At 45.5% G+C, this 25103-nt stretch overlaps 1 protein-coding gene across 2 annotated transcripts; it reads right to left on the reverse strand.

Annotated features, from left to right (window-relative positions):
• Nucleotides 1-90: 90 nt before the first annotated feature.
• On the reverse strand, nt 91-24892 carry LOC129833130 (KN motif and ankyrin repeat domain-containing protein 2-like). 2 transcript variants are annotated; one of them, XM_055897442.1, is made up of 13 exons: nt 24536-24892; nt 14936-15041; nt 7183-7247; nt 5280-6731; nt 4764-4970; nt 4555-4669; nt 3686-4444; nt 3452-3539; nt 2960-3179; nt 2561-2703; nt 1978-2178; nt 1562-1660; nt 91-1453 (listed from the first exon to the last, which is right to left on the reverse strand). In XM_055897442.1, the coding sequence occupies exons 3-13, from the start codon at nt 7220-7222 to the stop codon at nt 1397-1399; spliced, it is 3381 nt and encodes a 1126-aa protein (XP_055753417.1). In that variant the 5' UTR covers nt 7223-7247; nt 14936-15041; nt 24536-24892; the 3' UTR covers nt 91-1396. The 2 variants fall into 2 exon arrangements, with proteins under 2 accessions (XP_055753417.1, XP_055753419.1); XM_055897444.1 differs by lacking the exon at nt 24536-24892 and adding an exon at nt 15483-17322.
• Nucleotides 24893-25103: the final 211 nt, after the last annotated feature.

Raw genomic sequence — 25103 nt, forward strand, 5'->3', positions numbered from 1 at the left:
GCACACCCTAGTCAGTACCCAACCACCCCACGTCACTCCTTCCCTCAGTAAAACCACTCATAAAACCTTTATTCAAGAAAAAAAACAATCTTTCATTTCAGAAATGTAGTACCTTTATTGGAGAGTTAGAGTAGCTACTATTTCTAGTTGCCTTCTCATGAACATTACAGCTGTTATTGACCTCAACGATAATGCTGCTGTTACCAAATATTCTGTTGTGAGTTATCTGTCTGGTCAATACATATTATTATCTTTACACTCAAACGGATCACCACAACATACAGTGTAACAAAAGAGTTGTTATGAGGGGAAGATCTTTGGATAAAAATTCTGAAAAAAATTGTTAACTGTTACCACGACTAAAATGTTGTTGGAAGTTAGCCGATAAGATCATACTTTTAAACAGAAACCTGATAAGGGTTCTGTAGGCCTCGTCAATGCTGTGTGTAAAGTTTGTCATCTGTTAACAGTGTTGGAGATCCATACCGTTACCTATGTGAAATTTGGATTGAATAAAAAGACACTATCAAAAATACTTTAGGGTAAATAAAGGTTGTGTAGAAATCTGGATTTATTGTGCTGAATTAAACTGGAGTCCTGTATCAGAATTGTTTTAGCACCAATCAGCTGACTGATACAATCGATAAAGGACACTTCAGAGAGATATGTGTATTTTAGAATGAAATGGGGGATTTTGTAGTTTTAGAATGATATGGGTGAATTAATAATTTTACAGTGATATGGGTGACTTTTGGCATTTCATAAATGATTGTGATGAGACACAACATATTCCTACTGTGTCATTGCAACTGATCGATTATCAATGATATATAGAATGACATATACTGCGTAGTACAGTAATAAGTAACAAATGCATATGAACAAAAAATAAGCTACAATAATGAACTACGGTAAAGTAATACAATCTTGCTTATCTAGCGGCAATAAAAAACACAAAATGAATGTAAGTGGGATTATTGCTGAGTTGAGTTTGTGTGTTGAGCTGTTACAATGGGAATTGCTTATTCTGTCACGTGAATATTATCTGAGATTGATTTCAACCAACACTGTAACAAAAAAACAGACTCTTGTGCGTAAAGAACTATATGTGAGTATAGCGTCACAATCAATTCCTTTTTCTTTAAAGAAAAGATGCGTTAGGATCGTGTCAAGTGCTGGGTTTCATGCTGACGTGCACATACAGTACATACAGAGAGAACAGATCGAGAGAAGAGGAAAAAGACCATTACAATCACTCTCTCACACACAAATACACACAGACAGACTCACACAGACACACACACATATACACAGATATCAACACTTGTGGTGGAATGGTTGAGGAGCTGGTTGAAGCGGTGCTGCTAAATTCACCAAAAGGTATCTTACAGTGTGGTCACTTTGTTTCACCAGAGGGGGGAGAGGATCCCAAAAGAGGAGACTTTGGTGATACCTTGAGGGTAAAACAATATTGTAAATCACCACCTGATGCACCCACAAATGAGTGTGTGTTTGTTTTTGTTCAAATGTTAACGTAAATTCTCTGTTTGACAACACTTACAGGGGAAGGAGGCTTGGCAAAGTTGAGGTGAGCGTAGAGAAGCACAGCGATGTCATTCTGACTGGCCTCCAGGGCTATGGACAGGGCTGAACTGCCATCCTAGAGGAGAGAGAGAGATAATAACCATAGGTTGGTTGCCAAAGAGAGACAGGGTGAGAAAGACAAGACAAAGTAGGTCAGGCTGAGGGAAGGATGAGAGACAGGGTTGGGAGCTGGTGCACAGAGCTGCACCGCCGAGAGCAAAATAGAGAGACAGAAGAGAAAGTAAAAAACAAACAGTCAAAGACGCTGTATTGACATGGGAGACAGACTCAAAGATACTGTTAGACAGAGAGTAGGGAAAACAAGGTGGGAGAACTACTAAGTAAAATGCTATGTAAAATCCTAGAAGTTTGGGAGTAGGCTTGTTGACTCACGTTATCAGTGAGGGTGACATCACAGCCTGGCATAGACAGCAGCTGACGAACGATGTCGACGTGGCCGTGCTCGCAGGCACACATGAGCGCCGTGGAGCCGTCGTCGTCGCGGATGTTGACCTGTGCCCCGCAGGAGAGCAGCGCCCGTACCATGTCCCCTCGCCCGTGACTCACTGCCAGCATCAACGCCGTCTGACCCGCCTAACAACATACAACAGTTACCCGTTAGGAAGGCCACGAGTTTTACCAGTCTCCTGACCGTGTGACCTTCTGACCTGAAAAAACTCCAGGCGGTAGTTATAAGAGCTGGCCTAACACCAACAGTCAGCTTTTCTTACACAAAATTACAAAACCATCGGAGGCAAGAAAGACATGTCCTGGCCCAACATAACCAATTGAGAATTTTAATTCCATCAGAACATAGATACAATGTGGAGCTATCAACAACATACATGCAAAGGAGCCATCTAACTGAAGTAGCTGAAATAGCCATTTTGTCAGGGGCTTGGGAGGGATGTCATTGGTCTGCCTGAGCTTGGCTGTGTGCAGGGAGGCCTGCTGTCCAGCAGGGGGCATAGTGTACCTGGCTGGCTTTGGCGTTCACATCCCCTGTGCGCAGCAGCTGCAGGACGGTGTGAAGGTCACTGTCAGAGTGGAAGGCAGCCAGAGCTGTCAACATGATGGCTGTGTACCCAGCCTTGTTCTGCTTGTCAGCGTTGCACAGGCCTGACAGGGAGAGAGCGACCAGGACACGTTTATTATGGGAATATCCCTAAGCCATTCCACTAACAGTCATGCAGTACATGAAGGTTATACATACAGTCAATTGTATCTATGGCAGACCACAAGTCTGTGTTAGATTTACACATTCATACAGTGCTGATCCATGTACTGTACAAACAAACCAAACACTTACTTGTCCACCATAAAAGTAAACCACTATTCTCTTGTCTGTAAACACACACATCCCCCAGTCACTCACCAGTGTCCAGCAGCAGCTTGACCACAGGGAAGTTGGAGTGGGAGACGGTGTAGTGCAGGGCCGTGTTGCCGTTGCCGTCGGCCATATTGACCACAAACTTCAGCAGCTGTGGGGAGACGGAGGAGAAGGTATCCATATAGGCCCTGACCACGGCAGTGTCAGCTGCCTTGTGACAGGACACACGAAGCCACTCCTGGAGCACCATGGTGTAGGCTGTCCTCTGAAGAGGGAAAACACAGAGACTGGTCTCAGACTAACAACCAGACAGGACTGGTCAAAGTAACTCACACTGTTTATGATACACAGATGAATGGAGGCCTAACAGCTTTAACTTAATGGGATAACCCAGTATTGTAAAGTGCAGGAGACCTGAGTTAAAATCCCGCCAGTTACATGAACACAATCTTGTAGAAAGGGACTATATGAAATGACAAGTCACAGATGAAGTCATCTAAACTGGCATGGTGGGCAGAGTAAAAGAGAATAGCAGACCGCTGCTTGCTGGCTGAAAGCATTTGGTTCACCCAGGGCTTTCTGCAGGGCATGGAGAGATGCCATCAGGCTCTCACTGAACTCCAGTCTGACAGAGATGAAAGAAAGCACGGCAAATTCAAACACACACACACATACACACATACATTCATACATACATACACAATATCATACTGCACTTGAAATCATTGATGGAATGACGAATCTACTGATTAGAGTTTTGAAATGGTTCACCTGGTTTCTTGATTGGCTGCTCCAGCAGCACTTGGGGCGTTTCCAGGTGCTGGTGTCGAGGCTGATGATTGGACTTTCCTCTGCTGGGAGCTTTGTTCAGTAGCTGACGATTGGGTGGCCCAATGCTGAGGGGCGAGGTCAGTAGTTTGTAATTTGATGGCATCTAGCTGAACGGTGACATCAGTGGTATTTGATTGGGTGACACCCTGCTTTACTTCCGGGTTAGTGGCTTCTGGTTGGCATCTGGGTGGCTTGGGGGGTGCAGAACAGGTAGCTGCTGATTGGATGGTGCACTGCTCAGGTGTAGTGGGTTCAGTGCTAGTATTTATGGAGGTGCACTCCTGAGGGATGGGGTCTGGGACCGATAATTGGACAATACTCCCCTGACGGACACAGTCATTGGCTGGAGACGGGTAGGTAGTCTCAGTGGGGGCAGAGTCAGAGGCACATTGCTGCACGGCAGTGTACAAGGCTGGTGATAAGGTGGCTACATGCTGCAGTCCTATGCTTATGGTTGCTGATTGGCTGGTGCTCCGCTCAGAGGCAGGTTCGCAGGCTGGTGGTTGGACGGTAGTGGCTGGGAGCGGGGTGGCATGCTCTAGCCTTGTGGAGGAGACTGGGACTCCTGCTGCTTGCTGGTGCTGTCCCGCTGCAGACTCTGGTGCTTCTGGGAGTTTCTCTGTGGTCTCATGATATTCACTGGCATCACTCTCCTCTGAACTCTCACTGCTACTGTCGTCTGAGGAGGTGGACTCATACCTGCAGGACAGAACTGATCTATCACACACATTAACTCACCATCTCTGTAGTGTAACATGAATACGCTGTTACACATAAGCAATGTCATACACTATCAATAACACACGTACCCTCCATTGACTCCAGTGAACTGCAGGTTCTTCTTGGTGGAGGGAGAGCCAGGTTCTCCTTCTGCCTTATGTTTCATAATGGACCTCAGGGCGGTCTGGGGAGAGGCTGCTGCAGCTGGAGAGAAGACCCAATGTTGCCACAATGTTATGTTACGTCAGGGAGAGTCAGCGGGAGGGTTAAGGTAAGGAGTCGTACGGTCCATAGCTACCTGGTGGGTCTTCTTGATAATGGACGGTGTTTATGGCAGTGTGCTGGGTTGTCTCTCCTTCCTTCAGATGCAGCAAAGCCATCCGATTACCAACGGTATCAATGGCGACGGCAGGATTAGTGACAGGCACAGAGGTGGACAGCTCACTTCTTAGGACCTCTCGGACCTGTTTGGAGGAGATGGCGATGGGCAGCTCAACAGCTGCATCTGGAGGAATGGAAAGGAAGAGGACAAAAGATGGAAGGTATCAACAATCAAAGAAAACACATGGTTTTTCAACCTAACAACTCAATGTTATAGAAAACATTTGCACATTTTACAGGAGCATATAGGGGGAAGTGCCTTGCTCAGGGGCACATCGACATCATCTTTCACCTAGTCGGCTCAGGGATTTGAACCAGTGACCTTTAGGTTACTAGCCCAACACTCTTAACCACTAGACTACTTGCCGCCCCATTTAAACCTACTTCATTTAATTTGATATCACTTGTAACTTATCACTGAAGTCAGACCTACCCTCTGGGCCCAGGGCCTGTGCATGTCCTCTTTGGGTTCCCTCCAGGACTGTACCACCTGGAGGGAGGGAGGGGGAGCTGCACCCCTCTGCTCGGCGCAACGTGCCCACCCCCACCACAGTGGCTGGTTGCTCCAGCGTGTACACCTGGATTCCCACAGTTCTCTGCGCCCGGTGATGGGGCTGCTGGGTAAAGCTGACTACCGTTTGCAGGCTGCGTCCCTGCTGCTCCTGCCAGCTCAGACTGGTGGCCCTGACCGAGTGGTTTGCCTGGGGGGCCTGAGCCTGCCTCTCCCTCTGAGCTGCCTGCACCTGCTGCTGGGCAGCCTGCAGCTCCTGCATCATCCTCTTCAGCTGGCCCTCCAGCTGGCCCACCTGGCTCTTCAGGGCCTCTGTCTCCGGCACCAGCCCCAGGTCCTGCTCCTGCACCCCAATGCCCACATCCACCTGCTGGCTGCCCCTCGCCTCCTCTGGTCCCACCCCAATGGTACGCACTTCCCTCTGCCCAGCCGGCCGCGCTCCACCCACGATCACTGTGTCCTCAATCTCACAGCCTGAGTCTGCCTGTGGCCTGGAGCCCTCAGGACTGGTGGGGGTGGTGGGGGACAGAGGCCCTGCTGCAACCCTGGTGGTGGCTCCAGCTCCAGAGCTCACCTCCTCTTCTGGGATGTCGATGTAGAGCTCCCCTCGGGGCCGGCCCACTCTGCCGAAGCCAAGGGTGTGTCCCAGAAACTTCTGGCTCTTCAGCTGGACGCTTAGCTGCCTCTTTTCCTCCTGCAGCACAGAGATCTTCACCTGGAGCACAGGGATGGTCTTCACCTGCTCCTCCAGCTCCCGGATCTTCCTGAGAGCCACGGCCATCTGCTCTCTCACATGCTGCAGGTGGGCCGGGGTGGGCGACACGGGCGTGGACAGGCCGGAGCTCATGGGGGTGAAGGAGCCCGTTCCTCCTCCATGGGTGCGGTTGTAGCTGTGGGCGCTGCTCAGGGAGGTGGTGGATCCGGCCATGCTGTTGTGCATGCTACCCAGTGTGCTGGAGAACCTCCTGGGGCCCCCTTCTTTCTCTTCCTCCAACTTCCTGCGGGCGTCCAGCAGGGTCTTCTCCACCCGGGCTGTGCTGAAGCTGGGCCTCTGGGAGTGGGAGTGGGAGCTGTGTGGGTGGTAGCCCGGGGCGCAGTAGGAGAAGGATGATTGGCGGCTGTCCTGGCTGGTGTTGGAGCACAGGGACTCTGTGGAAGTCCACCAGGAGCCTGTGTAGCCGTACCCCCGGGGGAGAGACCCGTAGCGGGGCCGGCGCTGACCGTGCACCTTCTTGATGGTGTTTCCCTTCTCAATGTCGTTGACATACTTGAGGAAGTCTAGGTCCAGACGATAGCCGTAGGGGGTCTCCACAGAGTAGGGTGCCTCCTGCTCCTTCCCATGCAGGGAGGGAGGAGTGGACGGGGTAAGCTTCCCTGCAGGGAACAGGAAATAGAGTTAAAACAAGCGGAAATCTGCCATCTAATCTCGGACTCAGACTTCAGAAAATAGCATTATCTCTCGGGGATACTGTGTGCTTGGGTATATACTCTAATAGTAGCTACACAAATTAGGTAGAAACAAAGTTTAATAAATAAAGTAGTAGGTTATAGCCAGACCTTGATTGGTTTAAGATATCTAAAGACCTTAGGTTGATCCAAGTTATTTTTAATGTTAAACACTTTAGGCCAAGGCCAATTAAGTTAAATCCTGGACTGAAAAGCATGCCCAATGGAGAAACTCCATTGAAATGACTTTTTCGTCTTAATCTGTGTCTGGGAAACAGTCCCTACATGAGAAATAGATTACGCACTCACATGATAGTTTGTGGGAGATGATTCAGTATTATGACGTTAAGAAATAGAAAGAGTAGAGTTAGGACCATACCTCCTGGGAAGCTGGGGTCCATGTGCAGCACCTGAGCCATGATGTCACACGTTCACCCACAAAACCTCACATGGGGGGAGAGAAAGACATAGTCACACAAACCTATCAAACACTTCCACAACACAGTCAGAAGAACTACTCCTAATGGAGCAACCCACTGTAAGATATTTGCCAATACATTGTACACAAATACCATAGATACACCAGCAGGGCAAAGGCCAGTGAAAAAAAGGTGAAATCTAGAACCTTAAAGGGTTCTTCAGTTGTCCCCATAGGGAAACCCATTGAAGAACCATTTTTGGCTACAGGTAGAACCCTTTTCATTCAAGGCAGAACCCTTTCCACAGAGGGTTCTACATGGAACCCAAAAGGGTTCTACCTGGAACCAAAAAGGATTCTACCTGGAACCAAAAAGGATTCTACCTCGAACCAAAAAGGGTTTTCCTATGTGAACAGCCAAAGAACCCCTTTGGAACCCTTGTTTCTAAGAGTGTAGCGTCACAATGACAACCCTTGTAGTTGAAGAGTCTCTCTTTCTCATGAGGGCAGAGTAGCATAAGCTGGGTTTGTATTGGTCAATATACTGCTTCTTTGTTGGGATGGCCTGAGAGTTTAATTGGTCATACTGTAGGATGGTCATATGGTGGGTTGGCTATATCTTGAAAATAAAGGAGAGCCGCACACTCTAGGAGCTCAGATGCAAAAATGTAATTACCAACGTTTCGACAGCCAAGCTGTCTTCATCAGGGTATTATCACAAACACTGCGGGATGACTCGTTTATAGTGTCAAAAGACACACAGGTGTCTGTAATCATGGCCAAGATCTAACATCTTGTGTATGTCCCTAAGAATCTCTGTGTAATATATTTAGCCTCAATTAGCCATTTCTCTGCCTGCTTATGTTCTTTCTGCTCGATAGCACATATTTCTGCTCGATAGTACATCTTTCTGCTCGATAGCACATCTTTCTGCTCGATAGTACATCTTTCTGCTCGATAGTACATCTTTCTGCTCGATAGCACATCTTTCTGCTCGATAGTACATCTTTCTGCTCGATAGCACATCTTTCTGCTCGATAGCACATCTTTCTGCTCGATAGTACATCTTTCTGCTCAATAGTACATCTTTCTGCTCGATAGCACATCTTTCTGCTCGATAGTACATCTTTCTGCTCGATAGCACATCTTTCTGCTAGATAGTACATCTCTCTGCTCGATAGCACATCTTTCTGCTCGATAGCACATCTTTCTGCTCGATAGTACATCTTTCTGCTCGATAGCACATCTTTCTGCTCGATAGCACATCTTTCTGCTCGATAGTACATCTTTCTGCTCGATAGTACATCTTTCTGCTCGATAGCACATCTTTCTGCTCGATAGCACATCTTTCTGCTCGATAGCACATCTTTCTGCTCGATAGTACATCTTTCTGCTCGATAGCACATCTTTCTGCTCGATAGTACATCTTTCTGCTCGATAGCACATCTTTCTACTAGATAGTACATCTCTCTGCTCGATAGTACATCTCTCTGCTCGATAGTACATCTCTCTGCTCGATAGCACATCTCTCTGCTCGATAGTACATCTCTCTGCTTGATAGCACATCTTTCTGCTTGATAGTACACCTTTTGTTTGTTTCTGGTTCTAATATTCTGAGGAGGAGAAGAGTTAGAAGGGGAAAGTTTCCTGGCAGCTTATTCCAGGAGAGAGAGGTTGGAGGCTGCCAGTTACAGCCTTATTAGGAATCGTTTGTGAACACTAACAGAGGTTCTCGATTTAGGGTTTACAGACACTCTCGCCCTTTCTTTCTCTCCCACTCTTTTTCCATTTATTTTCCCCTCTCTGTTCCCTCTCTCCGTCTCTCCCTCAGTCTCTCCCTCAGTCTCTCCCTCAGTCTCTCCCTCAGTCTCTCCCTCAGTCTCTCCCTCAGTCTCTCCCTCAGTCTCTCCCTCAGTCTCTCCCTCAGTCTCTCCCTCCCTCCTCTTCCATTCTTTCTCTCCCCCTCTACTCGTCAGCTGACGATAAAGAGATTTCAGCTGACCACTGTCTCCCCTCATCCCCCTTCCCCCTCCTCTTGCTCCAATACACTCAACCCAAGACAGTACATTCACCACATTAAACACAATCAAGACAATGACCAATTGCACACTGGGATCGACACTGGGAAAACCAATGCATATTTCATGTTGTTGTGAATTTTCTTTCTATTAGCCTAGTAGACGTCTTGCTATTGGTGTACTAACATTTCTGTTTGAAAGTTAATAGTGATGGCCGAGCTATTTTTCTGACACCCTTTGCAGTTTCTGTTTGCTTGTGGCAAGAGGAAAGTGACATGCTGCCAGTGATGACATACTGCCCACAATGAGGGGTCTCTGATTACGTGTCTCCCCGGCTGCTAAATATTAACTTTCTAGGTCATTCATTTGTGGGAACTGGGGATGAACTTTTTCAGCATTACATCTCTTGCATTAGCCACTGGAGCCTCACCAGCTGAATCTGTAAAACAGACATCAAAAGTTTGGATTTTGTTCTCAGGGCATACTTAGTTCATGCCCAGTTTTCTGTTCTGTTCCATCAGCAAGAAAGGAGTCTCTCTCTGCTCATTTCAATTTCTGTCTCTCCCCTCGCTCGTCCTCTCCCTCCCTCTTATCTCATGACTCTCGTCAGCGCCTGTTTATGCTCTTGCCCGTTTCAGGGAAAGTAGGGCACTTGGAAACGTTGACTACATTGACTTGGTATTTTTGAAGCCTGAATTTCTCTGTATACTGTAGCTCTCCCTATCTCTGTCTTTCTCACACTGATATGGCAACACACACAGACATGCACGCCCATGCAAACACACACACACACACACAGATACGCACACACTACGTGCCCACACGAACCCCCCACACACACACACACACACATACAAACAAAGAAGGCAAACAATTTGATATGATCAAAAAGATGCTGATAAGATCAAATGTGACCTCTGCTAAATGGATGGCAGGACATGTAGTGTTAGTATCAAAGTAGTTGCAACAAGGGCCTCCCGAGTGGGGCAGTGGTCTAAGGCACTGCATCCTCTTTCATTCTTTCCCTCCCCCTAGCTGTGCCACTAGAGATTCTGGGTTTGAGTCCAGGCTCTGTCGCAGCCGGCCGCGACCGGGAGGCCCATGGGGCGGCGCACAATTGGCCCAGCATCTTCTGGGTTAGGGGAGGGTTTGGCCGGTAGGGATATTCTTGTCTCATCGCGCACTAGTGACTCCTGTGGCGGGCTGGGCGCAGTGCACGCTGACACAGTCGCCAGGTGTACGGTGTTTCCTCCGACACATTGGTGCGGTTGGCTTCCGGGTTGAATGGGCGCTGTGTCAAGAAGCAGTGCGGCTTGGTTGGGTCGTGTTTCGGAAGACGCATGGCTCTCGACCTTCACCTCTTCCGAGTCCGTACGGGAGTTGCAGCGATGAGACAAGACTGTAACTACCACAAAATTGGGGAGAAAAAAGGGGTGAAAAAAATATATATATAAAAAAATATATATATTTAAATAAAAAGTAGTTTCAACAAATGCTTATGTCTGAGATGTATTGTTTAATGTGCATTTCCTGGTATGAGTACAGTATAAATGCTTATGTGAGCGTATCTGAAATATGGAATGTGAGTGTGTCAGATGTCTCTATGAGAAAGAACAGGAAGGTGGCATGTGAGTGTCATTGAGAGAGTACAGGAAGGTGGAGGTCTGGTTGACAGGGGCACAGTTGATGAGATATAATTAGAGGGTTCAGTTCAGCTACACAGCGTGACAAACATCCCGGCCCTCAGCAATTGACGACGGCCAAAACTCTCCTCTCCACACGCTCCTTCTCTCTCTCTTTCTCCTTCTCATACTAACTCTCAATTTAGTTTAATATTCCTATCTTTTCCTACTCACGTCAAGTGAACACGTACTCTGTCACGGGCCGCTTTCCTCTCTCTCGCCTCTCTCTATTTAACGCATTGCCTGGTAATCCAATTCCTACCCTCCCCCAAACCTTCTGCATCTGCCTCTACAACAGTGCCTCGTTGGGTGTTTGTGTGTGTGTGTGTGTGTGTGTGTGCACATATGTGTGTGTGTGTGTGTGGTGTGAGAGCGTCCGTGCATGTGTTTGTACGTGCGTGTCCACCCGTAAGTGTGTGTCTGCCGTGTCTGTGTGCTCCACCATGTATGTGGGTGACCTTACTCCCTCTCTCTCTGGGCTGTAAACAGTGTTCCATTGAGATGACAGAGAACAGAGTCCAGTGTACCCCCCTGCTCCTCCTCAGCAGCACCAGCACAGCCAGCCAACCATTCTTCAGTGATACACTCCCAGACCCAGACCTTAACCTCCTCCTCTCTTCCTCCAGCCATTCTCTACCCTCCTCCAGGAGGAATGATTTGCCCCAGACTGATGCCCCCCTCCCCCCTCCCCACGTTCCAGACCAGCGGAAGTTAACATTGCCCGCCTCCAGGGTCCCCCCTCTGACTATTAAGATTAGAAATCAAGGGGAGAAAAACTCAGATCCTTCAAGCACAAAATAGGATGTGTCTCTGAGACTGCTGATGTCCTGTTGGATGCCAGAGTGTGGCTGGGTGATTGCTGCTTTGCTACTTTTAATCATTGTGACTTGTTGCAACATTGATACACCGAAGCACAGTCCCTCAATAAAAGCTACAGATGTCCCTCACCTGTATCAAAATGACATACCACATTTCTTACCACACATACACAATGCACATATCTTTGTGATCAGAGGAGGGTGACCATCATGGTTAGTAGGTAAGATACAGTAGGTTTAGTTCTGGAAGAAGACAGAAGTACTAGCCCTGAGAGTTAAGTCCAGAATTATTGGCACCCTTGATAAAGATGAGCAAAAAAGACTATGAAATAAATAATACAAATATTGAGCTATATTGTATGCAGATGTTTTTTGGGAAAAATTAAATTTTATACTAATACAATTGCTCAGAGAAAGAGAGGGGGCAAAATTATTGGCACCCCTGTTTTCAATTGCTTTCAATAGCTCACCTTGTGAGGATAATGGCACTGATTATTTTTCTAAAACGTTTTATGAGTTCAGAGAACACATTGAGAGGGATCTTAGACCATTCTTCCATAACACATTTTTACAGATCCTTGATATCCTTCCTCTGCTCTTATGGACTGCCCTCTTCAATTCAAACCACAAGTTTCCAATGGGGTCCAAGTCTGGAGACTGAGATGGCCATAGCAAGATGATGATTTGTGGTCAATTAATTATTTCTTTGTGGCTTCTGGTGTGTGCTTGGGATTACTGTTTTGCTGGAAGATCAACTTGCGACCAAGTTTCAGCCTCCTGGCAGAGGCAACCAGTTTTTTGGCCAAAATGTCCTGGTACTGGGTAAAGTTATTTTGGATCTCAGTGCTGAGTTTGATACTATTGATCATAACATCCTTGTTGACCAGCTGGATAGGTGGGGGGAATCTCTGGCGTTGCCCTCGACTGGTTCAGGTCATATCTATGTGGTAGATGCTTCTCAGTGAGCATGGGTGCTTCAGTATCATCCCTAGCACCTTTTCACCATGGTGTCCCTCAGGGGTCAATTCTGGGTCCCATCCTTTTTCCCCCTGTACATGCTCCCCCTTGGTGACATCATCCACAATAATAACATTCAGTTTCACTGCTCTGTAGATGACACAAAGTTTTATTTACCAATCAAACCCAGTGACCAAGCTTGCGTAGCTACCCTTCACAAGTGTCTTGCTGATATCAAATGTTTGATGTCTGACCATTTTCTCCAGCTCAATGATACGAAATCAGAGAGGTTGTTTTATTTGGTCCCCACCTTGCTAGAACCCAGATTGTAAATAACCTTGGTAATTTGTCGACCAATGTAAATCCTACGGCCAGAAACCTTGGTGTCTTCTTTGACCCTGACCTAAACCTTGAGCTGCATGTAGAGGAAATTGTCCAGTCCTGCCTTTATCATCTAAGAAATATAGCTAAAGTCAAGACTTTTATTTCAGTCACTGATCTGGAGAAAGTTATACATTATTTAATTTCCACACGCCTAGATTACAGTAACTCTTTGTATAAATGTCTCAGTCAGAAATCACTCCATCGTCTACAGTTAGTTCAAAATGCTGCAGCTCGGATTTTAACAAGCCCTAAAAAATGTAACCATACCACACCAATTTTAGCTACCAGTCACTTTCAGAATAGATGTATTAATCACGTTTAAAGGAAATATTGACCCATTTTGAATGTTAAATCGTTTTTGTGTATCTCTGAGAGATATTCTATCGATTCCTGGGGTCATTTCATGTTTTCATGTGTATTTGATCTCTTGCCGTTCACGCAGGCAGAAAGACAGCTAATATGACATGGCATTGTGACCAGCACTCTCACTACGCTGGAAGTTAAGAGGAAAATGACTTTTAGATTGCGAAAACGTCAAACACACATGTCAGTTTTCAATACTGGGTGGCTAACTAGCTAACAAGCTCGGTAACTATCCAGCAAACCCATAGAGAGATCATTGCATTGTGGGTTTTGTAGTCGACTTGAGATGCAACAGATTTCCAAAACGATTTTCACATTTCATGCTGCTACCAACCTTACTATAATGACAAAATGAAAGAAAAAAAATCACAACAAACATTGTTATCACATATTAGTGTTATTTAACACGGTAAATTATAGGAATTAGTGGTTTTGAGAGGATTTTTCCTTTAAGACTAGACTTGGTTTTGCCCAATCCTATATCTCAGATCTTTTATCTCCCTACGAGCCAGGACGCAGCCTGAGATCCTCTGGCAGGGCACTGTTGGCCATTCCAAAGTCTAGAGTAGATCCGGCTTGCAGATTCTGTGCCTCTTTTTAAATCGCTGCTACAGACACACTTTTATAAAGATGTATGATTTTAAATGTATGATTTTAGTTTGCTAAACGCCATTGGCACTTGGATTGGAACCAGTGCTATGTTCAGATGACATAAAAATAGAGCTCTTTGGCAACGCACACCAGTGCTGGGTTTTACATCTAAAGAAAGATGCATATGCAGAAAAGAACCCCATAACTACTGTAAAATATGTTATGAGGCTATTTTGCTTCCACTGGTCCTGGGGGTCATGTTAAGGTCAGCGGCATTATGAATTTTACCCAGTACCAGGACTTGTGGTTTGAATTGAAGAGGGCGCAGAGAAAAAAATCAAAGATCCGGAAGGATTATGTATGGAGGAATGGTCTAAGATCCCTCCCAATGTTTTCTCCAAATATATATATTTTTACCGGCTCAGTGTCGTTATCCTCGCACGGTGAGGTATTGAAAGGTATTGAAAACAGGGGTGCCAAACATTTTGAAACCTATCTTTGAGAAAAATTGCTTTACTTGTTAAACAAAATCTCTTTCTCTGAGCAATTGTATTAGTATAATAATATATAATATAATTTCCCAATTTCTTTGAGCATACAATATGTCTCAGTATTTGTATTATTTATTTTATAGTCAGTTTTGCTCATCTTTATCAAGGGTGCCAATAATTTTGGACCTGACTGTATGTCCAACACATTGTCTTTATTCACTGTCTTACCTCATTCACTGTCTTACCTCAAAGTAAGAAATACCTTGAATCCCACTACCCAGATAAAATCATGGAATTTTCCACCCACGTCTAAAATAGCTGCCTTTTATGTGATTGCTATTCTGCACAAGTTTGAGAATGGGAATGGTTTATGAATTAGGAAAAGAGGGATATATTTTCTGCTCCATTACCAGCTGCTCAGAGTGCTGCAGAGTTGGTCTCTCCTCCCCAATCTCCTCACTCTGGCTTCTCTTCTGTCCTCTTTTTCTTCCCTCCCCTCTTTCTCACGGTCAGCACCTGAGCACAGCATGGAGGAAAATAATGAAAAGATATTAACATTTATATTAAGAAATCATAACATCCATTTCATAATCCTACTGAGATAGAGATCAGAAAACAGAAAAGACCAGAAAGACCCACAAAATAAACTTGGGATAAATGCAACCAAGTTTCAAATGAAGCACATCATTGAGGTATCCGGTGAATCTTTAACCAGCCATCAAATCTCAAAACGTCCATGACAACTCTAACAGGTCCACCCCAGCCTCTCCAGAGGGCTACAAAAAGGGATTACCCAATGTTTAGGCAGGTTACCAAGGACTGGTTACTGTAAGACTAAAACACCCAAGTCTGCAGTAGAAAACAAACCCCAGAAACACATTCCACTGCCTCAGAGTGACAGCTCCTCACATGAAAAACATCCTTTCCATCTCACCACAAAATGCTAATCAAACTCACGATTCGATGGACCTCATTTCAGAGCAACAACAGACCTCCATGCAGCTAGTGCCTTGAGAAAGCTTCTCATCCGTCTGAGTCTGAACCACAACAACACAGACTGCTGTATGGCTAATCAACCAAGGCTGGCTGGGAACCTCCCTGTCATGACACTGAGCAATGTTTTCATGCACTTCTTGACTCACACTCTTGAACCCGGTGCCATGTAACACACCCCTCTGGTTTCACAGGAACTCCCAAACCAAATCATCAAATCAAATGTTATTGGTCACGTACACATGGTTAGCAGATGTTAATGCGAGTGTAGCGAAATGCTTGTGCTTCTAGTTCCGACCGTGCAATAATATCTAACAAGTAATCTAACAATTTCACAACAACTTCCTTATACACACGAGTGTAAAGGAATGATTAAGTATATGTACATATAAATATATGGATGAGTGATGGCCGAACAGCATAGGCAAGATGCAGTACATTTAAATAATTTAGCAGACGCTCTTATCCAGAGCAACTTACAGTAGATGGTATAGAGTACAGTATATACATATGAGATGAGTAGTGTAGGGTATGTAAACATTATATAAAGTGGCATAGTTTAAGTGACTAGTGATACATGTATTACATCCAAATGTTAATTATTAAAGTGGCTAGAGATTTGAGTCTGTATGTTGGCAGCAGCCACTCAATGTTAGTGATGGCTGTTTAACAGTCTGATTGCCTTGAGATAGAAGCTGTTTTTCAGTCTCTCGGTCCCCGCTTTGATGCACCTGTACTGACCTCGCCTTCTGGATGATAGTGGGGTGAACAGGCAGTGGCTCGGGTGGTTGTTGTCCTTGATGGTCTTTTTGACCTTCCTGTGACATCGGGTGGTGTAGGTGTCCTGGAGGGCAGGTAGTTTGCCCCCGGTGATGCGTTGTGCAGACCTCACTACCCTCTGGAGAGTCTTACGGTTGTGGGCGGAGCAGTTGCCGTACCAGGCGGTGATACAGCCTGACAGGATGCTCTCGATTGTGCATCTGTAAAAGTTTGTGAGTCTTGAGAACACACCCTTGTGGGGCCCCAGTGTTGAGGATCAGTGGTGTGGAGATGTTGTTTCCTACCCTCACCACCTGGGGGCGGCCCGTCAGAAAGTTTGGACCAATTGGGGCGGTAAGCAATTTGAAGGGGGTCTAGGGTGTCAGGTAGGGTGGAGGTGATATGATCCTTGACTAGACTCTCAAAGCACTTCATGATGACGGAAGTGAGTGCCCCGGGCGATAGTCGTTTAGCTCAGTTGCCTTAGCTTTCTTGGGAACAGGAACAATGGTGGCCCTATTGAAGCATGTGGGAACAGCAGACTGGGATAGGGATTGATTGAATATGTCCGTAAACACACCAGCCAGCTGGTCTGCGCATGCTCTGAGGACGCGGCTGGGGATGCCGTCTGGGCCGGCCCAGATACTGTTACCCCAGTATCTTGCCAAGGCATCTCCACGACATAACCTATACTTACGCGTGATTTGCAAGGAATACAGCCAATATTCCCTATCTGCAAATCCATGTGATTTCAGATTCTTCCTGTCACAAATACGTGCAAGTTCCAGGAGATAAGCTGCATGATAATGGAGGTTCTTCCTTGTTCTCATACCTTGGCTTTCACTGTAACGTCTGGGACTTAACTAGTGCATTTCATTGTGGAGTTGTGGCCAAATGACGTCAGTCATTTCCATTTACAGAATGTCACATTATGAACTTTTATCTTACTCAGTCCATTGTTGAATACTTTTGTCATGGGACAGAGGGAGGGAAGGAGAGAGTGAGAGAAACAGAGCCTCATAGAGGAACGACAGTCAAATCACAATGAGCCATTCATTCAGCCCCTAGTTCCACAGCTGGTTCTAATATAGAGCTAGGAGGGGCAGAGAGAGAGAGAGAGAGAGAGAGAGAGAGAGAGAGAGAGAGAGAGAGAGAGAGAGAGAGAGAGAGAGAGAGAGGGAGAGAGGGAGAGAGGGAGAGAGGGAGAGAGGGAGAGAGAGAGAGAGAGAGAGAGAGAGAGAGAGAGAGAGAGAGAGAGAGAGAGAGAGAGAGAGAGAGAGAGAGAGAGAGAGAGAGAGAGAGAGAGACACACGATCAACCCATATTTCCATACATAAATAAAATAAAGAGAGGGAGGGAGAAAGAGAGGCAGAAAGATGGCGAGAGAGACACAGATAGATAGACAGAGAGAGAGAGATAGATAGGAGAGAGAGAGAGAGACTGTTACAGCCAAGAAAATGAGCCTCAAAACAAACGTAATGGTGTCTGAGGCCCTGTTGTGGATCCAGACACTGTCAGAGAGCGGAAATACAAACAGGCCCAGTGATGACAAGCAACCAATGTCTGGGAGGTCTGTGTACATGTATTAGACTCCTACTCTTATCAGTCATCACAAATCAATACAAATGTGATTCTATCATCCTAGAAGGCGTCAGTAAACATCACAATAGAGTATAATAACAGTGTAATAACTAGTCTATACAGACTATAAAATGTCATAACTAAACTAAACTACATACACAGTATATACCAACATACACAGTATATACCAATGTGTATGTGGTGCGCAGTGTTATGAGGTAGGAGGTAGGCTAATCAAACTTTTGTACTTTCTTGTTTTTGTGAAAGAGTCAAACCGTTCTGAAGAGATAGGTTAACACACACTCCCACGTCTGCACCCGCTACCCTTTCATCACACAGCTGAAAACACACACACAGGCACAGATACACACACACACACACACACACACACACACACACACACACACACACACACACACACACACACACACACACACACACACACACACACACACACACACACACACACACACACACACACTCCAGGATCCTTTGAACCCATGGGACTCCCACAGATCCACAAACACAGCTGAATAATTTCAGTTCATTGTTTCAGGTATAAGCTCTGAAGAAACAAATGTGGAGGGCATACAGTAACTCTGTTCTCATCTTCCATCTAAACACGCTGGGAAATTGTAGGGGTGGGTATCAAATCCACCATGACAGTAGTAACCTTTCGACAGCAGCAGTGAGATGACGACATATATACAGTACACCCACTCAAAAGATATCACCATGCACAGGCACTCAACACCACAACCCCTCAACACCAGACCCCAGACTGGAAGAGGGCACATCGTGGGTCACCCTTTCTCACTGTTCATTATAAAGGCTATATATCATTGATGTGCCATTAAAATAGCTTTTGTGTGATTGCCTGAGGTCTGATGAAGAAAGGGTTACAGGAAAAGGAGCTCCATCTCTGTATTCCCCCAGGACCCAGAAACAACCCAGTCACTTCCTCCAAGCCCAGGAGAAAAAGTAACAAGGAAAGGGAAAATGAGACGGAGAGGGAGAAAGAATGAGGGAGTAAAGTAAAGAGAGAGCAGGAGAGTGAAGGTACAGTATGTGAGTGAAAGACGGAGAAAAGAAAGAGGGGTGGGGGTGTGGGTGAACAACAAGAGGGGCGAGACTGGAGTGGGGGAGAGAAAGAAAATAGGGAGGGAGAAGAGAATAACTTTTAAATGGAAACTTCTAGAATGAGAACACCATGACTGTTCTAAGATTTCGAATCCACCAGTATGAGTCATTGAAACTCCCAGCGGCCACACCACAATGTTGTGTCCTCTGCTCTTGCCAAAACAGGGCAGACATCACAGGGATTCAAGAGGAACTCTTGACCAAGGGTGAATTACGTTTCAAAAGATCTTTCTTCATCATCTGAACTTGATGCGCCTGTAAGATTACCATCATATTTTGAACATTCCACTTCTGGTTTAAGGATGAAAAGAGACTCACAATAGAAACCCAGCACAAAGAGGCAGCACTTCTAGTTCCTAAATGAATGTTATTTTGTCAGCACCCAGGCTACTTATGATTGACCTCAATCCAATGAGTATAGTACCATGTAAAATAAACTGGAACAATACATGGGAAAATTGGAACTATTATGAAAACTATTTTGGAAACCAACAAATACATACATCATGCTGGTGTTACATTATTCACTGGAGGAGAAACCTTCATTGCTTTTTCTGCATCTGCTGGGGTCTGCTGTATGTGACCTTAACTCTCATTCTAACAGATGGCTTAATTTAGCCGACTGGTCATGCGTTAATAACCAATGAATTGCTGGTCTCTACTCAGGAGTGGCAAGGATGGTAGCCATTTATCATCATGTGGTTACTTTACAAGTAAACCACTCTTTTTAGAACAAATGCCGTGCCTCATTCGCATGAAAAACAAGACTTTCACATGTGCATGAGGTGGACAGATGCTCTGATATGACCAGGGTATAACAAATTACTGTGGCCGATGTGCTTCTGAATAACTAATAGTGGGTTTGAACTAGGAACAGTGAAGATATCAAATTTTTCTAATCAGATTTTATTTCATCAAATGCAACAACAGGTGTTGATGAACAGTGCAATGCTTCCTTACGGGCCTTTCCCAGCAATGCCGAGAAAATAGAGAAATAATAGAAAAGTAATAATAAATACACAATGAGTAACGATAACTTGGCCATACTATATACACACGGGGTGCCAGTACTGAGTCATTGTGCAGGGGTACAAGGTAATTGAGCTAGTACATATAACTAGGAATAAAGTGACTAGGCAACAGTCACTTTTTTTTAAAGTCAATGTTTAAAGGGTCAATGCAGATAGTTAACCAAATAGCTACCTAGACTATTTCAGTAAGTATTTAGCAGTCTTATGGCTTGGGGGTAGAATCTGTTCAGGGTCCTATTGTTTCCAGACTTGGTGTATTGGTACCACTTACCGTGCGGTAGCAGAGAAAACAGTCTATGACTTGTGTGGCTGGAGTCATTGACAATTTTTAGGGCCTTCCTCTGACATGCCTGGTATAGTGGTCCTGGATGGCAGAGAGCTCGGCCCCAGTGATGTACTGGGTCGTCCGCACTACGGCCCAGCTTTGCGTTCGGATGCCAAGCCGTTGCCATACCAAGCGGTGATGCAGCCAGTCAAGATGCTCTCAATAGTGCAGCTGTAGAACTTTTTGAAGATCTTTCCAGCCTCCTGAGGGGGACGAGGTGTTGTTGTGCTCTCTTCATGACTGTGTTGATGTTTTTGAACCATGATAGATCCTTAGTGATGTGGACACTGAGGAACTTGAAGCTCTTGACCCGCTTCACTACAGCCCCGTCGATGTGAATGGGGGCGTGCTCGGCCCTCTGTTTCCTGTAGTCTACGATCAGCTCCTTTGTCTTGCTGACGTTGAGGGAGAGGTTGTTGTCCTGGCACCACACAGCCAGGTTTCTGACCTCCTCCCTATAGGCTCTCTCATCATCGTCGGTGAACAGGTCTACCACCGTCGTGTAGTCAGTAAACTTACTGATGGTAATGAAGTTGTGCGCGGCTACACAGTCGTGGGTGAACAGGGAGTGCAGGAGGGGACTAAGCACACACCCCTGAGGGGCCCCTGTGTTGTGGGTCAGCGTGGCGGATGTGCTGTTGCCTGTCCTTAACACCTGGGGGCAGATGTCCAGGATCCAGATGCAGAGGGAGGTGTTAAGTCCCGGGGTCCTTAGCTTAGTGATGAGCTTGGAGGGTATTATGGTGTTTTGAATGCAGAGCTGTAGTCAATGAACAGCATTCTCTTATCCAGGTGGGAGAGGGCAGTGTGGAGTACAATAAAGATTGTGTCATCTGTGGATCTGTTGGAGCCGTATGCGAATTGGAGTGGGTCCAGGGTATCTGGGATGATGGTGTTGATGTGAGCCATGACCCGCCTTTCAAAGCATTTCTTGGCTACATATGTGAGTGTTACTGGGCAATAGTCATTTAGACAGGTTACCTTGGCATTCTTGGGCACAGGGACTATGTTGGGCTGCTTGAAACATGTAGGTATTACAGACTGGGTCAGGGAGAGGTTGAAAATGTCAGTGAAACCTTAACCCAGCCAAGCTATGTAGCCTATGCCCTGTTACTGCAAGCAAATAGGATGACTGTTTTTAACATGAAGGAGGAGTAGGGTCTGGAGAGAAATAGTCTGGCCCATACAGCCAGGGAGTAGCCTTACTGCTTGACCTGGCCTCAGCCCTGCCTGCCTGCTCTCCTGTCTGGAACAGGAGAAGAATAAACATCAGCTTCACAGCTGCCATTGGTCATTGTGTTGACCCCTCCAAAAGGAAACTGCCTGGCTAAGGGTGGGGCCCAGGGACAGGAATTGCAACAGAAACAAAATAAGAAAAACTATATGCATTAGAGAGAGAGAGATGGAAGGAAGAGACAGAGGGAGAGACAGAGTGAGAAGTAAAATTCCTGTGCAGAATGGGAGGTAGAGGGATAAGGATTGATGGAGGCCAGAGAGGCAGTGTTCTGGAAGGATTTGGGGAAGGATCAGGGGAGACAGAGACGAAGACCAGAGTAGAGCTGTTAGTCCGGTCAGGCAGGGGAAAGCTGGTCAGACTCACAGCAGTTTTGGGGTTAAAACCTCAGGTCAGTGGAGCCAGTCAGTGGTGGTCACATGCAGCACAGTGGGGTAACGGAAGGAAGTAGTCAAGCACTGAAGCACTGTTGATGTGTCTAAGTGACCCGTTCACCGGGATCCTCATTGATTGTTTCCAGACTGACTCAATGAGTGAAGTAAATTAGATAACAACAAGCGGGACTTGAACCACACCTATAGACATGGCAGGTATACACAAACACACAACAAGGCATTGGGAGGTTGTTGCGAGTCAGTGAATAGAACAATCCATCTTCCCTTTCGGAACGATTCATGTATTAAGAAGGATTGCTCCAGAGATTAGTCCAGCAGATAATGATGTCATGCTTCCTTGGACTCTACATGCATGATCAAGGAATATGTTGACTGAAAACGTTAAAGGATTTGTCTCTGGCTGTAGGTCTGGATAAATAAGTAGGGGTATTAACCCTCAACGGCCAAATCCCCCAATCTGGCCCCATTCTAATATCCGAGCTATGTCATCATTCCCTGCTATAGCTAAATACATCTGCACCTCTCCACAGCAATGAGTGATCAGCAGTCATAAGCGAGGCACTATAGCCTACAGGCTTTACAAAAACAGTTATTAATACTGATGGAGAATTTGGTGATAAGTTACTCTCATATTAAAGTAAAAAATATTGATAATCTATCAATAAAAAGGTGCACAAACTGTGATCCATTTTCCCACCAAAACAAGAAACTTATGTTGTGTGAAATTTGCATAAAACTATACATGATGTCCAAATGTGTATTTGAGCTGTGGCCTATTAAACACCTTCAATGGCAGTAGTGTAAGGCTCAAGTATAACATGCCTTTCTGTGCAGAAGTAGAAGGCTTTCTGCTCACTGAATCAGTAACAATTGTTCATTGACTGATGTGATAGGACTAGTTCCCAGACTACACAAGAGGACATGAACTGTAAAATGGCAGAGTGAAATATACATTGACAGCCTACACGCATTAACTCACAGAGCGTCTGTAATTATATTCCACTACCTGATTCAAGGTGATAGGCAACTCTAAATTAATTGCTCATGTGTGTAACCATGGTTTCAGCTGAACAGAGGGCTTTCAGCTGAACAGAGGGGTGTCAGCAAGGGGACAGTCTGGCCCGCTACGACCTGTCCGCAAATTCTAATAAATCCAGACAATCACAGACATGAAGCTTCATGCAGGTTAATGGCGTAATTCCATTAGTCTAGCTAAATCATTTAAATGCCCAGCGTGTGGTCCACCGCTACAAATGGGCTTTATAACCTTGCATTCCTCCATTTGGAATTCCACTACAGCGCCCCTCGTTCCAAACGTTGTAATCGGGAATGTGGTCCTGGTCGGTGAAACCGTTAGGCTACGCATTCTATCCCCACTGCTGCTGGCACGAGCATGGGATAACTCCAACTGGGCACCTTACATTCTAGGACACCTATGGAGACCTGTGTCGGTCACCTATAAAGTAGGCCTAGTCTGTGTGAAAGCAGGCTGCTATCAATTGATCAATGATTGATCAAAGGACGCCATACAATTATATGGGTCTATCTCACTTGGGTTGTAACCATCTTCTCCAAAGTTCAACAGTTTAATAATGACCAATAGATAAACCGTGAAAATCATTAGTAGGCTATTAGGCCTACAGGCGTTAAATGTTCTTCCAGACACTGCTTCTTCTAGAGAGGAGGAAAACCCGATAGAATGAATTCAACCCTATAGCTTTTGAGGCAGTCATCCGTTCACTGAACTGACCACCAGTCACGGACGGGCGGTTAAAGCAGACCAAAGTTAAGGGCAGAGCGGCAATGAGAAAGTGATGAACATCTGGAAGTAGGCTAATGAAAAGAGGAAGAATGGAAGGACCCACCCTCTCCCTGGAGTAACGGCAATCACGGGGTTTTCTTTAAATGAGGGTTTAATCTTAAAGTATTCATGAATTCAACTTCAAAAGTTTCTTTGATTGAAGAAAGAACCTGATCGAAAAACGTTTTAGTTGAAGTTCCTAATTTTTAAAAGTTTAGCCAAAAGAGTGAGGGTGGCAAGTTTCCAAATTGTTCCAGAACGCAAATATTAACTAAAGATATTCTCTCCAATTTGAACAACAACCTCAGTGAAAATGTGAGACCGCTCTCTCAGCTGTCAATAAAATTCAGCCAACATGACCTAATAACACAAAACGTCTCAGGGATAACACACGCGCCAGTACCCAATGCATTGTGTGCGCTCCCTCGAGGAGCGCATTATCGCCAATGATGCTCAGCCAAATAACCTACTATGCACGAGAACAAAACCACTCATTAGGCCATTAATACTTATGGTAATATTTAGGGAAAAGTGCACACCAATTCATACAAACATAACGCAGTTAAATAGGTAGAGAATGGGCAATACGAGACCCGTTACTTCTAGAAGTAAGACACAAACCGGGGAACGGACAGGACAAAAGAAATATTACGCAAGACACCATTTTGGACTTATTAATTGAGCAAATGTTAACATACAGGCTGCTGGGAATTAAGAATGTATGATCTTATCAAAAGGCTGTTGTACTTACCTATCCTTATAAATCCGTTCAGACGTCTTGGGCCAGGAACGCTCACTGACATGGAGACAAAAACACCGCAGCCAAGCGGTTCAGATTCCCCCCCTCCGCTCTTAAAGGGCCAGGAGAGCCTTTAGACCAGACTAGTACCTTAGGCTAGAAGCCCCATTCCACTCAGACATCTCTGCATATTCATTCAAAACGGTAAAATGTAAGAGTTGGAATAAGAGAGTCGTCGTATTAATGGCTCAGTGTGTCTTATAGAAATATAGTCCAATGCAAGGGTGACCTAAAGTCCGTCAGCATTGCTTTCTTTCCATTCTTTAATTATGTTTTTTATCGGTGACTGCGCATGGGAAATATGGTCCCCGTAACATGACGTCATACTTTAGTCTCCCCTGGAATCTACCCGTGTCTTACAGAAGACTAAATCATCGATTGGGGGACGTAAATGTGGTTAATGTTTTACAGAGAATGGATACACCACAGGTATATCACCGATTGATTAATGCCTAAAAAGGGTGGGTGTGTTTTTATTGTATAGCGTGTTACATATCAATAACACACACTACATCCATAC

Source organism: Salvelinus fontinalis, chromosome 34 (assembly GCF_029448725.1).
Source record: "Salvelinus fontinalis isolate EN_2023a chromosome 34, ASM2944872v1, whole genome shotgun sequence".
NCBI lineage: Eukaryota > Metazoa > Chordata > Actinopteri > Salmoniformes > Salmonidae > Salvelinus > Salvelinus fontinalis.

Coding starts and splice junctions, on each gene's coding strand:
- LOC129833130 (XM_055897442.1), bottom strand. CDS start 7,222: ATGGCTCAGGTGCTGCACATGGACCCCAGCTTCCCAGGAG. Junction 1,661..1,977: donor ATGTCACCCTCACTGATAAC/GTGAGTCAACAA, acceptor TCTCTCCTCTAG/GATGGCAGTTCAGCCCTGTC. Junction 1,454..1,561: donor TTGCCAAGCCTCCTTCCCCT/GTAAGTGTTGTC, acceptor TTTACCCTCAAG/GTATCACCAAAGTCTCCTCT.